This window comes from Malurus melanocephalus, unplaced genomic scaffold, assembly GCF_030028575.1.
Source record: "Malurus melanocephalus ecotype Western Australia unplaced genomic scaffold, MMel_1.1 scaffold_31, whole genome shotgun sequence".
Lineage (NCBI taxonomy): Eukaryota > Metazoa > Chordata > Aves > Passeriformes > Maluridae > Malurus > Malurus melanocephalus.
Genome location: NW_026623263.1, coordinates 2561475 through 2577219, shown reverse-complemented (window position 1 = coordinate 2577219; position 15745 = coordinate 2561475). Strand labels below are relative to the sequence as shown.

At 33.9% G+C, this 15745-nt stretch overlaps 1 protein-coding gene across 1 annotated transcript in view; it reads left to right on the top strand.

Annotated features, from left to right (window-relative positions):
- Positions 1–15745, top strand: part of AP3B1 (adaptor related protein complex 3 subunit beta 1) — a 155380-nt gene that overhangs the window by 86338 nt on the left and 53297 nt on the right. The window contains exons 18-23 of the mRNA XM_057363849.1: positions 856–986; positions 3095–3206; positions 4538–4694; positions 7355–7529; positions 14799–14871; positions 15676–15745. Of these exons, the coding sequence (XP_057219832.1) occupies positions 856–986; positions 3095–3206; positions 4538–4694; positions 7355–7529; positions 14799–14871; positions 15676–15745 (718 nt within the window). The remainder of the gene's footprint in view (positions 1–855; positions 987–3094; positions 3207–4537; positions 4695–7354; positions 7530–14798; positions 14872–15675) is intronic.

Here is a 15745-nt window from a genome sequence, read left to right as displayed (position 1 = left end):
CTCACAAATTGTGTCACTTAGCAAATAGAAAAGATTAATATGCAAGGAAGCTCAGTCTGCTTACTTGCTTTTCAACAAGCAAGGTGCACAGTGCGTTTCTCTAATGATAAACCCTGGCAAACTGATCCATTTCTATTCATGTGGATTTTATTTAAGTAACAGAAAATATGTCTTTTGAGGAAAGCTATTCTTCAATTTAGGAAAATAGCTCTAGTATTTTGTCTGTACTTTATTAGAAGAATGCTAATGTGAGTATTGCAAATGTTAYATGAATCTGAAATAAATTGAATCTCTGTAGGTATTTTTTTCTCCAAAATCATAATTTTCCCTCTGCGTTCTCCCTGTCATTTTACAAGTAGGATCCATTGTCTGTCTTCTCAAATTAAAAGGTTATCAGGCTATCTAAATTAAAATACTCTGTTGTTGTGGCAATTTGCATTTTAGTTTTCATATTTACTTAGGTCTAGTTTTGAAGCTCTAAAAGGAGCTCCATTTTGAAGAAAAACTATTAAAATTCTGGATGTGTTTGTGCCAAGACATGTATATGGATTGTTTAACTGCGCTGTCATTCTTAATATTCACAGTAAAGTAATTTTTAGAGAAGCTACATTTCAGAGCAACACCTCTAAACACACTGACTGATTAGCTTTTTTATTGACCATTATGGGGGAGATTATTGTAATCTATGGACTGAAATCAGTTTTTTGACCTATGAAGAGCTTCCTAGTTTATATTTATTCCATGACATTTGAGGTAATACAATGGCAATTACCTTTAGCCCTGATTAAGATTSCTCGTCGTGGTAGAGCTCACAGTGTTTGTGTATTTCTTCCCTCCCCCCCTTCTTTTTATTAGATCGGGATCATTTCCAGCTTGGCACTTTGTCTCACACACTGAACAGCCGAGCCACTGGGTACCTGGAGTTGTCCGACTGGCCAGAGGTGGCACCTGACCCCTCTGTCCGAAACGTCGATGTGACCGAGTCGGTACGTCAGCATCACTAAAAGTAACTTTGCTGAAGGCACTTGTCAATACAGAGTATTAGCCCAAAACTGCAAGTATTTCAATACTCTGCATGTTTTGTGTTGAAAGCCATTGATGTGTGGGAATGTCCCTGTTGCTTATTTTATTTTAGAAATGGAACATCTGGAAATTTATTCTTTTCAGTGACAGAAGTAGATCAACTGCAGGCCACTTCTTCTTCACTTGTGGATTAAATTGGCTTTCTTCACYTCCATCTCAGTTTTGATTTTATCTCTTTTATCTGCTGCAATATGTTAATTGAGTGTAGCTGGACTACTAAAGTCTGAAAGGAAGAGCTTGGATTGTGTATGACTCCAAGACTAAACAAAAAAAAATAAAAAAAAGAAAAGGTAGTATAAACAACCAGCTGCAGGGGATTAAGTTAYGTATGTTTTGAAGTGCCAAGTTTGGAAGAGACTAGGGTTTACATTTCAGATAATCTGGAGAGAAACAGGAAAGTTTATGGTTGGAAAATGTCATCTGTTAGTATGTGAGTTGGGTGTTGACACATAGGGCTGGTCGTCTGCTAACAATAGCTTTTYATTATTGTAGTGTAAACTCTGAGGCAAAGTCATGTTTTGGTACCAGAGTTGTGATTTATATGTCAGGTACCAGTGCCCTACTGAAATGCCAGTGAAAGCTGTTGAACAATAATAATAGGAATGTAAGTGTATGTATATAGTGTGCTGATGGTGCTCCTAGAGACRTGGCATTGTAACAGATAGACACAAAAAGCATACAGACCTTGTAATGAGTCAACTTCCTCAGTAAATCATGGATGAATTAATTTGCATATGAGATGCTAGGYAAATGCTAGGCGTATGAGATAGAACGAGCAAAGCAAATTGTAAAGGTAGGTCTGACTTCCAGAGCCCAGTGGACAGCAGACTGGCCGAACAAGGATTTCTCTACCTTCTTATATACTTTTCAAGGAAAATATTATTTTGTACAAACTTCTCAAAGCTTTTATGAAATAATCTGGAGGTAATCAGGACAGAGAATTATAAATGATAGGGCTGACATGAAAAAATGTGTGAAGGTGCTTTTGTCCATAAGACCAAAAAGTATTGCAGGAAATTCATCAAATGGTATGACATCCATCTACAACATAGTAGAAAACATCCACCTTCAAGGGTTTACATCTCAAAGCAAACAGGAAAATCCTTCAGCCATTTTGGGTTTTTTTTTTTGGAGGGTACCTAATTTTCACAAATTTYGTGGTTTCAATATTACTCCATGTGTCCACACAGCATATGTGAGTGAAGCTGMGTTAAGCTGCAGTCCACATTCAAATTTTCATTTATATCCAAAAGAATATTGGCTTTTTAAACCTTAGTAGCTTTTGGTACAAGGAAGCCAGTGTGTCTCTAGAGCTGTTTAGGCTTGCAGGTCATTGTTAGAGCTATCTCAAAAGTTAGTGTTATTCTAGATCAGATCAGTCAATGAGGCAGACCTGTATTACGCTGTTGATGAAGTTGTCTGCTATTTTGTTTTTCTCTCCTGTCCTGAATTTTAACACTGCTTCTCCACTAGCATACAGGTATATGGAAAGAAAAGAGTCTGGGGGTAATAGTGCCTCATTTTGGCATTTCTTTGGTGGTAAAAATTTCTTTTATTTGGCGAATTGCGATGGAAATGAACTGTAATTTGTCTATGGCTACCTACAAGGTCCACTTCTGTTTTCCACTTAAAACTTGGGATGATAAAGGTGGTGACTAGCACTGTTTACCCTTCATTCTAGTATTAGTCAGCTGGATCTAGAAATAAAACTCTCAGACTTCAGGTTCTTTCAGCATAGAAATTTATTTATCATTACTGATGCTTTTAATCTACCTTACTAAATCTTTTTCTGGACTCTCTAATAGACATGTCTCACCTTTTATAGATATGTATCAAACTTCTAGTTCTCCTAATTGTGTTAAGTAARAGAAGTTTAATAGCTTCTCTTGACTTGCTTAGGTGATTTATTTAGCAACAGCTTAAAACCACTACTCTGAATGTTTTTCTTCGAAGTGTTGTGTGTATATTTTTGTATTGCTGGTTGCAAAAGTAAACTTAAATTTATTTACAGGCAAAGGAATGGACTGGAATTCTAGGTAAGCCAAAGAAGGAGAAACCTACTGAAAAATTCTACTCTGAATCAGAGGAGGAGGAGGATGAGTCTGCCAGTACCAGTTCTTCAGGTAAGTGTTTGGAAAGTAACTTGTATTTTCACTGCCTGGAAAACTGTATCTTAAGAACTGTGTGGTACATAAAAAAAAAAAAATTGCAAACAAAGCCAGAACTTTGTTTAATCTCAGCTAAGTATAAACTCAGTAAATTGAGGGGAAAATTATACATTCACTATGTTAAATGAGTTAGCCTTAGATTTGYTTCCCAGTTAAAAAAGCTGGCATGCTAGTTTTATCCTCCTTTGAGTCTAGGATGAATAAGGAGRGTTTGTAACTGCAGTTAAAACTGAAAGCCCATAGCTGTTTGCAGGAAAATTGCCCAGATGCTTGGTTGTTGGGGACAGTAAGTCTCAAATGTTTTTTGGAATTTGGTGTTCRTAAAAAATTATTTTTATAGTGCTTCTGTGCTGATAAAGGGCCAGATTTGTTTAATTTTGTAGTCTTTCATGAGATTTATTCAGCAAATTGTATTACAGTATTTGTCTGAAATTCTACATGACGTTTTCTGTTTATTATAATGGGGGTGTTGATGAAAAGGGTAACAGCTGCCTATCAAGTACAGTACRCAAACATTCTTTTAACTTTTCTGCTCTTTATTGCCAGATAGGCCGTTCCCCAAGACAGAAGATGTTAGTATACTTCAGATGTAGTAAAGATCATAATTCTCCCAGGTCCAGACCTTAGACACAGAAAATGTTTAGAATTAGACTTAAAAGAATTATTATCATCTGGTTGAATGGGAGAGGAGCATCTTAAAATCTGAACATGGAGTTGCTTCCTTCCAATTCCTAAACTGAGGAAATATACAGAAATGTTTAAGAATTATATTACTGAAATGAATTATTTCTGAAGCAAYAGAAGTATGTACTTACTTCAGATATTTGAATATTTGGTAACTATATGATTAATCAGAGGATTAATAATTTGTGATTCAATCATATTCACTATGGGTATTTAAGAAGAGATTATCTAATTAAGCAACTGTTTGAAAAGATAATTTTGCTGCTAAGCTAATCTATAGATTAGAAAATTTGAGGTCATCTCCAGCTCCTAATAAGGTTATGTAACTGAAGAATCCACATGCARTTAATTTCTTATTTGACTTTCTAATTTGAATAATATTGTAGGCTATATAGGACAGGTTTCTAACCAAAAAAAAATTTGTAGATATAAGGTATAAGTAGTTCTCTTGCCTGCTTTAGGCAACGTGTAAATAATACTACAGCTTGCAACTGGATTTTAAAATACTAAACGATTGTTTAATTTAAAACAAACTTGAATTTCTAAAATACTAATTACTTAAGSTAATTAGAACAAAACTGTAAGGTTTGTTTTCATTTCAGGGAGTGGGTCTGACAGTGAAAGTGAGAAGGAAGATAAAGAGGAAGGCAGCATTGATGAGAGTAGTGGGAGTTCCTCTCCCGGTGAAGAATCAACTGACAGTGAATCAGACAGCAAAGAAAGTGCTGCAAAGAAAACATGTAGAGCTGTYGATGAGAGGTAGGTATACATTTGTGTGATTTTAGTTTTTTGTGATGCTGGCTGTTAAAGCATTCTTCCCATTAGCASTCTGCCAAGCCTTTAATTAAGCTTTTTTTTGGGGGGGAGGTATATTGGCCAAGGAGTGATGTCAGTATATACTAGTAATAGTCAGTGTATGAACTAGGTTCATATTTTCATTAATCAGACTACTATTATGTTTGGAATTAATTTCTGACTTCAGTGAAATCTTGGGTGGCTTGTTGAAAATTGATGTAACCTTGGGAGGCTGAATAAGTGATCACATAGTTGTGTGAAACACTTAATTACCTTTTGCTGCAATTTTGCTGAGAGCTAAAATTAAGTCCTTCAACACTTTGCCATTATGTAACTAAGACAATTGATTTTTCTAAATAATGTTATATTAAAAAGATTATGATCCAAATATTAGAGGCAAGGGCTGTGAAGGGAAACGGTCATAAGATATTTAAGTGTTAGCGCTTTTAAGATTGCCTATTATCAACAGCATTATCATGTATTAAAGTATCATTAAAATTTTGAGTAATTGGGGCTAATACCTTGGATTGTATGAATCTGTTTCTTCCACTGCTGTCAGCAAGTGGCCTCTGCAGACATGATCGCCCTTTACTCTGCAGTCTGCTGCCAGCTCACTTGATGAGTTTGCAGCTCAGCTCAGTCGTGTCTGACAGCGCTGATTGGGGCGCAGTACACACTCTGCTCCTTTTATTACAGACAGTAATTAAAGCAGCTCGCCTTGCCACTTCCATAACAAACACAGCATAATGCCCTAATTATGACTTTATTAATTTAAGTCAGGATTTAATGATTTTAAAAGTGATTTATATTGTTTTTCCTGTTCAGAACAAATGAAATCTGTAGGTTAAATTAATACAGGCTTTTCATCATCGCAAAGTTAAAAAGCTAGTTACCAGTAAATTCTTTTCATTAGAATAACATCTGAAATTTTAAGCAGTAAGATAAACAATTATTACCCATCAAAACCGGCTGATGTGCAGTAAAGTAACATTTTTAATCTTCAAATCTAGTTTTAAAGCAAAGCTAAAGATAAATTGTTGAAAAACAACTTCATTTGTATAATGGGTTCACAACAACTTATTTGTTAATACAACTACAGTTTCTGTTGAATGGCAGTGAATGGAATAGATAATTTTGTTGTCATGAAAATATTTTAAACAGCATATGCTAGTGAAATTTTGTTTAGTCATTGACCTCAAACAAGTTTTAAATGTCATATTGAAATATAATTTTGATAGTACCTATTTTTCGCCATGACTTTAACAACCAGATATGCTACGTTAGACTGCTTTTGTATACTGTTGTTCCATTTTTAGCTTTGCAAGCTTCAAATTTGCTGCTTTATGCTTTAGACTGAAATTTGGGGAGTTCATTTCAACTTCAGTTATATGGGWAGACATTGCTTAAATGTTACTGATTTTAAAGAATATTGATTTAACTTTTTTTAGACAATTTGGTCATGGAAAGTTCTTGCRAGGAGGAAGAGTTCACCCTAACTGTTTTGATTTCTGTCATACTAGATTTTCAGTTCTCCTTCTCTGTATATTTTTTGTCTAAAAAGGTTGCAATCTCAAACAGTTATGCAGCATAGTACATTCTTTTGTACTGCTTCAGAAGCTAAGCAAAATTGTGTAACAATCTAATATGAGTCCAGAGGGACTCTTAATAGTTGAGTGGTCTGGATTTGTTTAATTATTGTTGACCTTGTTACCCTTCAAGCACTTCAGTAACCAATTTATTGTCTTGGGAAGGAAGTGGAATCAGGTAGTGCATGAAACACCTGATTTGGAAGAAYAAAATGGTGTTTGCACAATCCAAGAACAGAGGAGTTTTTCTATATGCAATATTAATTTTTCTATTTCATGATAAGTATTAGAAAACAATTTTCATTTCCTGTGGTAGAAAATCCCCCTGAGACAAAAGGGTAATCTGCTAATTGGGAGTTAAAGTATTATTAGATGTGAATAAGGCAGATGATATTCAGTAGCTGTTAGTACAGATGAGCATAATCCAGCAATTGGCTGCGTGAACAGAGCTTCACTGTGTGAAGAGCAGTCTCTGGACCTGTAAGATATTCAAAATGATCAAAAGTGTCAGAATATAACAGCTCTTGTGTATAAAGTCTTGTGGGTTGAACTATCTGTAGACRTTATAGGTCTTATTTCTAGGTGGTGGGGTTTTATTTATAAGAATTAACAAAGGAATAAATTAAATGCATTGATTATTTTTAAGCAATATTACTTTGCAAAAACAGGATACACCAACATTCTGTTCATCATGGTGGAATAGTATGAAAGCATCTTTATGTAAAGGRTATCTGCACATCCTTTCGTAATGTCACAAACTTGCTGCACGCAAATAACATTTAAAACATTTAATATGTTCACGTTTTGTTTGGCTGTTCCACTGGTTTAGACTACATGTGATGTTCTRTTGTGTAGTGTAATAGAACAGTTTTGTGTAACCATAGATAAGCTAATTCATTCATAGCTGAGTTTCTTATTGTGAAGAAATAATGACTTGAAACTCATTTAATAAAAGTTTGGAATGCTGGTGCTGAATATTGCCTGAGCAGATTCCTTGGTGGTTTTACGTGTCTCTTAACATTTTTTTGAAACATATAGTGATTCAGAGGATGTTAAAAAGAAAGCAAAGGGGATTTCCAAAAAGAGAAGYACATCCAGTTCCTCTGACACAGAATCATCTTCATCAGAAGAATGTTCTTCAGGCTCCAAGTCAGAATCAGACTCTGAAAGTGACTCTGAGTCTGGAAAATCTAGAAATGCTACCTCTAATAAGGTTAGTATGGTAAAATATGTTTTCTTTAAACCTCTATAGTATATGAAAATATGCCTCTAACCATCCATCCRTGTTTCTTTCTGTGGGAGTGAAGATGGACAGTAGTTTTATGGATACTTYGAAAAATCCAGAATTTAGGAAATTTTTTTTTTACATTTAATAGAGAGACCAATCCAAAAGTAGTTTGATAGTTTAAGAAAGTAAGAGTATTTTTATAATTAAAAAAAAGTTTCAGTTTATAATTCCATATTAGTTTTACTCCATCTWGATGAAGAAGAATAATAGAATCTAATTATTTTTATATGCAGTGGTTTTTTTTTCATATTCTATTCTTTTATAATAGAATCTAATTACTTTTTAATTTAATTTTTAAGCTTATTGTTTAACTGATGAAACTTAATACGTGGATGTTGATGATTATTTTATGACAATATAATCTAAAGTTTGTCTATAGTACCTGGGTCTGAGAGGAAAGAAAATCAAGAAACAAATGTTAGTATATTGTTTCTTAAGTATTGTTGTCTGTGTTTGATAGGAATAAAGAATTCTGTAGTATTAGCTTTCTTAAAACATGTAAGAAATAGCAAGCTTTCAAATATATTTTTTAAATTAGTTTCAAAAAATACGTGAAGATGCAAAAATGTRCAACAATCATGTGTCAGTTAAGATTTAATTGTTTGCATTGGTGAAGAAAAAGAGCTTAAAAGTTCATTATACTCAAACTAGCATTATAGAACCAAAGCAAATAGCAGGTAGGTTACTGTTTCTCTACCCACCTTGCATTTAAAAATAAATAAGGAAGCTTTTGCGAAACCTTTTCAGGAAGAAGAGTAAAAGAATTTATGACACTTTTTTTTTTTTTTGTTATCAAATATTTCCTATTAATTTCTTTCTGCATATTTATTAAAAAAATTGAAAGGTAGAATTATAGCTCAGAAGTTTCCATTTTAATACTGATACGTGCTATTGAAAATTAAGTGAAACTCTAGTGCATTTTAAATTAAGCCCAGAACTTTCAGTAAGGACTCCTATACAGATGGCAGAAGAGTCAAAATGGACACCCTTAGTAGCATTTCTTGCAATTTTTGAAGCTGGTGGGTAGGTGTGTTTTGACCAGTTAAGAGGGGAGACCATTACTTTATTAACCTGTTGAGGTGTGCATTTCCTTTAATTGAGTAGGTATGGCTGTCTGTTTCTCTAAACGCTGAACTTACATTGTATGTGATCTTCGTTTCGTAACTATTTAGGTCTCCCTATGAGCTCTTGAGTTGTAACCTGAACTTTTAATCTATTCTTCAGCCAAGTAGAACAAAAGATGAAGTGTGGCTGTATTATGTGAGAAATGGAKATGTGTTTCCATGGTTTGATCATTGCTTCCTGCCCAAATAACACATTGGGTTAYCTATGTCAAAATTTGTTTCCACWAGAACAGTCAGACTGGATTTTGCCAAGAAATGGTAGCGCAAAAAATATAAGCTAAACTGTTTCKGAATAAATTCCTTTGATTATAGATTGTAAAAGTTTGCAGTTTTTCACATCAGTKCAGTTTTTTCACCAGAAATTAATAGGTAATCATATGTGCTTAGTTCTGAGCAGCCACTGCAAAATCATATTCAAACAGTAATATCTTCTCTGTGCTGCCTTTTTCCATTTTTCTCAGGACATCAACACCCATGTTCACAATTTTGTTCACTGCAGTTCTCTGAGCTGTTTGGTTTTTTGACAGGATATGTGAGGATGACTAGCATAAAGAAGCTTTTTTTATTKTAAAACAGCAGAATGTGTGAAGTCAAATATACTGAATATGAAAACTGGAATGTCAATGAAGCTTGGGATTGAATTGTTGAGGTCAATGGAAAGTTGTCAAGGTCTTGGACTTTGAGAGAAGAGAAGGAACATAGCTGTCGTTCTGAAATCTTACTTGATTAAAAAGCACCTAAAAAGAAATGTGTTAGGAATAAAARGTATTTTTAAACAGTTGACAGAAGACTTGATCAGAGTAGAGTCAAAAGATAGCGTGGAAAAACTGGAAAGCTTTTAAACTTCACAAAAGACATTAAAACAGATAGCGATGGGTTTTTATGCATGGCAGCAAGRGAAGTATCAAGGATATTATTGAAAAGAAAGGATAGCATAGAACTCACTGTGCAGAAGCTTTATTTTCATTTAGAAATTAGCACATTTAATATAAGAGCAACAAACTACAGCTGATGAACTGGGAACAGCAATGGTCATGTGTGAAGGGGCAAGGGGTGGTTAATTTAATGTCTTTGAACAAGGAAGACTCTTTCAATGTATGATATTTATCCCTGGAACCTTGTTGTTAGTTTCCATTTAAGCCATGTTCAGTGCCTGTGTGAGGCACTGAACACTTGTGGTGTTCCTGATACTTGTTTCTTTTTAGATATGTAATTGGATGGGCGAGGGGGGGTGGATAAGGGAATTACAGATATTTCTTATTAAAGGTGATTGCTGTGCTAATAATTAGCTTAATAAATTTTTTTGTGACAAATCTGTTTTTGACAAATCTGTAATGATAGATCAGGATAACTCGTGATAACCTAAATAATCCCTTCCAAGCTGCAAAGAAAAAACAATTTTTAACTTTAAATTTAAAACTAAAACTTTAAAGAATGTTATAGTTAATGTCTTAYATGTAGGGCCCTTTGTGTCAAGGTACATTTCCAAGAACCACACATATTTATTTTTCTGCTTCCTTCCTGACCTATTTTCAGACCACCCAGGAAGCAGATGGTTTCTGCCAGGCTCTTACAATGCATGTTTTATTCTGGTAGTTTCTCACTGGAAAAGATACAGCTTATGTTATTCTGCTATAGATTGTTCTTAATTTGGGCAGTCTATATGGTGAGATTATTCATTAGGATTTCCTTTTCAGTAAAACTGAAAAAGACTTTCTGAAATATGTATTATAAAAGAAATTGTGGTTATTTAGCTCTATTTTTGTAGTTTCTCAGTTTTTCACACTTAATGAACTGTGTTAAATCACTGATGTTTTGGGTGATGTTTACTATTCCATATATATTGCATTGGGTACCATTGCCATGTTCAGCAAAATTTTCTTAATAAAAAAGGCTTGATTATATTCACATTGGAACTTAATTTCTACATACATTCATGCACTTACTGGCATGAAAATCCACTACAAAAACTTCAGATTATTTTCCTGAGTATGTTATTAATGGTTTAATATTTTTACTCGTGACAAACCATTTCAAAAAAGCTGTTGTGTTCAGTGTAATTGARCTGCAGTGAATAGAAAAGTCAGTCTTTTGTACTGCAGTCTTTTATATAATTTTGAAATATGGATAGTTTGAGGTGTTGAGATACCTGTTATACTGTATGCATAAATATTGTAGAGTTAAAATGCAGATTTGGGGAGGATGCATGTATCAGTAGTGTCTCTACAGTGGGATTTTAAAATCAGCTACTGTTGACCTCCTTATACAAGTATAATACAGTCACTCAGCTGTTAAAAACCTGATCCACTATTTAAAAAAATATACAAAAACAAATTGTCTATCTTTCTGCCTGATCTCCTTTCAAGTGCTAACACAATGGAAACAGTGGGTGATCTGTCAATGCATTTGGATTGTCAGTGATAGTTTTGTATAAATATTGGGAGGATAAGAAATAAAATTCGCACAGTAGAATATGATTTCATCTGCCTTTTCTCTGCAGCTCCATGGCTCATGCTGCGGTGTGAAATTCTCATTTTACACACTTTGCAGGCGGAGCACATGAATTATGCATTGAGCAAGAGAAATCTCCTGCTTCAAGTCCTATATGCATTTACCAGGTTCTATCTCTATTACCAAGATGAATTGCAAATGGAGAAATGTTTGATGGAATATACCTTAACTTCTTTGTTTAGTATTCTGTTTTTCCCACAGTGGGCTTTCTTGGTAAAAAAACTGTTTGGGTTATATTGTAGGCTTACTTTAAGAAAAAAAAAAAAAAAAGATGAAAAATTGTTTTACAGAGAAATGTCAGACACGTCAGAACCTTTTTATTGTCTTGATTTCAAATGCAAACCCTTTTTTACTCAATAGAAATATCTTCAGTCATTGGCTGTTTATTGTTCCTAGATAGCCAATCCATTTTCTTTCCTTGGAAAAAACAGATTTGAAAATAATGTTTGTAATAGGCTGGACCCACATAAATAGATTTCTTTGCTGTTTGGTACACAATTGCACACAATAATGTGCRTATCCATATGTAGAAATGCATACAAATATGAAAATACTTTTGTGGTTTTTGTGTATATATAGCACGCATATGAGTAGCCCAATATTTTCTGAAGCTTGAACACTCAACTGAAGTCAGAAATGTGATCATACTTTAACATTAGCTTTGTCTTGATTTAATTAGCCCTTGATTTTATGTTTCCCAGATGATATGGTCAGATTTGTGTTTGTTTTTGTTTTCTRTTTGGTGTTGTTTACTTGCTTGTTCTTTCTTCTGATAAACTCTGCAGTGAAAGTTTGCCTTGCCATACATTGGTACAAGGATTTTGTGCTTGTACCTTAGGACCATTTTATTTGTTTGGAAGTACAAGTGAATTCTCTTGAAGATTTTTTTTCCAATTTTAAAAGACGCATTATGTAGTAGATTAAAAATAGTATCAGGATAGTGCAGGAATAGATTTCACCTATAAAAATACACACCAAGCTGTGTGACAGAAAAGCAAACTGAAGCATACTATTGGTATTATTTGTGACTTAGAATACCCATCTTAGTTGTCTTCATTAAAYAGATCAATAGTAAGAGAATTCCTTGGCTGTGACTCCTAATGTTTTTAGAAGTTGTTCTGAAGCATATAGAATTTTCATCCATGTGTGGCTCTTGTGTGGGTTGAGCCACATTTTATAGACTCTTAATTGGTTGCATAATAAAAGATGGAGGCATCCCACCTCTCTGGAAGTATTTTGCAAATACAAARCTGTTGCTTTGAGCCTTAATCATAGTTGAAGGTAGAACTTACAAAGGTATCTTATGAGTGAGTGGGGACAGCAATGAARGAGTTCAGAAACTGAGAACATTTTTAATATATTTGCCCGTTGTTAAACTGAGTTYTACTTTAGTCTGTTTTGATTTCTGAAGAGTTTCTAGTTTAGGAAAAAAGTTGTGATGCGTAATATAGTAAAAGTGCTGTAGATAACATCTAAACCCAAGATTCACAGCTAAATATTCACCAAACTATGCTATAAAATGGCTTGAAATTCATGAGGTGCATTGTTGCAAAATTATGTCTCTGACACTTCATAGACATGAGTAATTTAAGTAGAACTTRTAGTTTATTAAGTATACTATTTGTTCTTATTTCACAGATTTAAAACAAAAATAGCCAAAAGAAGCTTAAAATGTGTTTATTAGAAARTCATTAAGAGAAAAGTCTGGTAATTGTGAGCAGAATGAAATTCAAGAAAGTTGATTCTGCAAGAGTCCCTCACTAATTCTGGATAAAAAAATTAAGAAATGGTATAACTTTAGCCTTGTTTTAAAGCTGTTGTGTAGTATTTTCTTTGTCCAGTGAAATTTTAGGTTTCAGAAAAATCAGTGCTAATAGAACACTCAATTTACCATAGTGATAAGGACCATCAAAGCATGATGATTTTAAAATAACTTTTAAAATAGTGGCTCCTGTTCTTTTCAGTCCACRAGATGATTTTTCTCCCAGAATACCTGAAGCATATCTGTAGGGATCATATAAGTGACTACTGTTTATTTGAGCCATGGAATTTATAGGAAGAAAGAACATGATGAGCAATATCTTCATGGCTGAGGTCAAGCCTGGTAGTCATTAGCATCAAAGCCTTCAATAATGAGAAYGTTGGCTAGTTTCTTTCATGTTCTTTGGAGGGAGCCCTTGAATTTCTCCAAAAACTGGGAAAAAAACCCCTAACTATTACTATTTGCAACTGACTATGACACTGAGAGACCAAAAGAGAGGAAGTACACTTTGAGRAAAGAGGTGTCATTTTATTCTGTGGTGCTGGTTAAGCAAAGTGGTACTCGCCACTGAGTTGACTCCAAACCTTTTTAGAAAATTGTATCGTGAGTGTCTGAAATGCTCGAGAAGTGAAGGCCTAGATGGACATAAAGAGATTTAATGATTTTGGCCTGTTAATATATTAGACATGGTAAAATAATTACGTATGTATATGCATTTGGCTGTCACGTACTGTTGAAGAGTAAGTGTTGAAGTGTTAAACTAGAAAGTATGACTTCAGGCAAGACTACATTTAAATTACAGTAGCTTGGTAGTGAGCTTTGTCTTAAGGACTAAAATCAATTGATATATCGTGATATACCTCTAAAAGAATGGCAAAGCCTTGTGTTTGGTGAGTGAGCCATATGAATATGAAGGTAGAAGGAATTCTTCAGCTGACACAAATGAAGGGTGCTTTGGAGTGGGTAGGAACAGCATGATGACAAAACTGTTTGATACACAAGGTTCTGGCTTCATCCAATGATCCATCCTTTATACTAAACCACCCTCTTGGGAGTCTATACAGAGCTATAACACACTAAATTCTTTCCTGTATCACCACTGTCTAGACAGGCTCTAGACATGCTCTGAAGGTATGGCCACCGCTCACGAGTTTTCTTTAGAACTTTTTACTTACGTATATTGAAACAAATTTTGTTGACGTGCTCTGCCAAGGTACTGCGATTATTACTTCTCTTGTCTTTGCTTATGGTAGAACCAGTTYTTATCATTAGAACTCATTTTAAGGCTTAAAACTGAAACTTTTTGGTGGCAAGAATCAACTTTCTGTTTTTCAGCAATTAAGTAAAATGCTAATAGATAATTGGACATAATTCCATACTGCTAGATAAGTGCAAGTAACACTGTATTTCCTTGAATAGATTTTGACCTGTTTTTCACATAAAAACAGGAATGTTTGTACCCAAATCTTTTGTCTTAAAAAAAAAAGAAAAAAAAAAAAAGAAAAAGCTGCTCTCTCTTTAATGGTGTAAATGGAAGTATCTGATCTCTCACCAGATCTTTTCTGTGTAGCAGCAATGATTAATATTAAAAGAATAGATGGCCTTCAGAAATTCAATTGTGGAATTTAGGTTCAACTTAACTATACGAAGAATTCTTTCTCAGTAGGTGCCAAGCCCTAAAAATGGATACGTTTTGCTTTATGAAAGTAGTGGAAAAAATGCACTTGCTTTATGAAAGTATTAAATGTTTTTTCCTGCTCATATGGTGAAAGATGAAATATTCATGTATTTTGACAGAAAGAAGAAAAACCAGTACAAGATAGAAAAACTCCAAAAAACCAAGATGTGTTTCTCTTAGATTTAGATGATTGTAAGTATCTTGATTTAAGCTTCATTTTTCCCAAGGCATAAATTCAATTCAGTTAATTCAGTGAATTCTAAATGTCTTAAACATTGATTCTGTTCATTTACTGTACCAATCTTAGACTGTCAAGTTATTTTTAAGCCCAGTTGTAACAAGGTTTTATTTATTTTATAATTGAGAAATTGTTTCAAAATTTAGAATATAAAACACTTATTTTGAGAAATTGTATGTGTTGGGACTTGTTTCCTGTTAAAAGTGGGCTTATTTTCTCAGTTAATAATGGATGTTACTTGTTACAACACCTTGTGCAATCTATGGGCCAATTATGGTGTTATATTAAGACACTAAAAATCACATTTCTGAAGAGCAGTGTGAAATGGTATTCTTGGAAGGATTAGATGGAACTGGCACTGGTTATTGCCTGTGCTTTCAGTACCCTTCTTCAAGTTTATTTCTATAGTTGCACCATGTTACTATTGCATTAGCATGTACTTTGCATGTAGCCTGTAAATGAAAAAGTGCTGCATTGTATGTATCAAACTGAAGGATAAAATGGAGGAAAAATAGGAAAGAAGGAGAAAATACTTCAGAAGTAAATCGCATGATCTATACATGTATCAGTTTTATTTGTATTTTCATTGCTTAAATTGAGTATTGGGGCAAGAAATCTGTTTAGAAACAGAAATACAAGAATATAATAATTAGATGAAGATATAAATCCTTTTTTTGTGCAATGAAAAAAGATCATTCTCTTTCTCAGCATTTTAAATTGTTTTTCAATTTAAGTATCTCTTGCCCTTTTACTTCTAGTCTGTCCTGTGACAACTCCTGTGGCAGTTCCTACAGCAGCTGCTTTGCCCCCGAGTTTAGCAGCAGACCT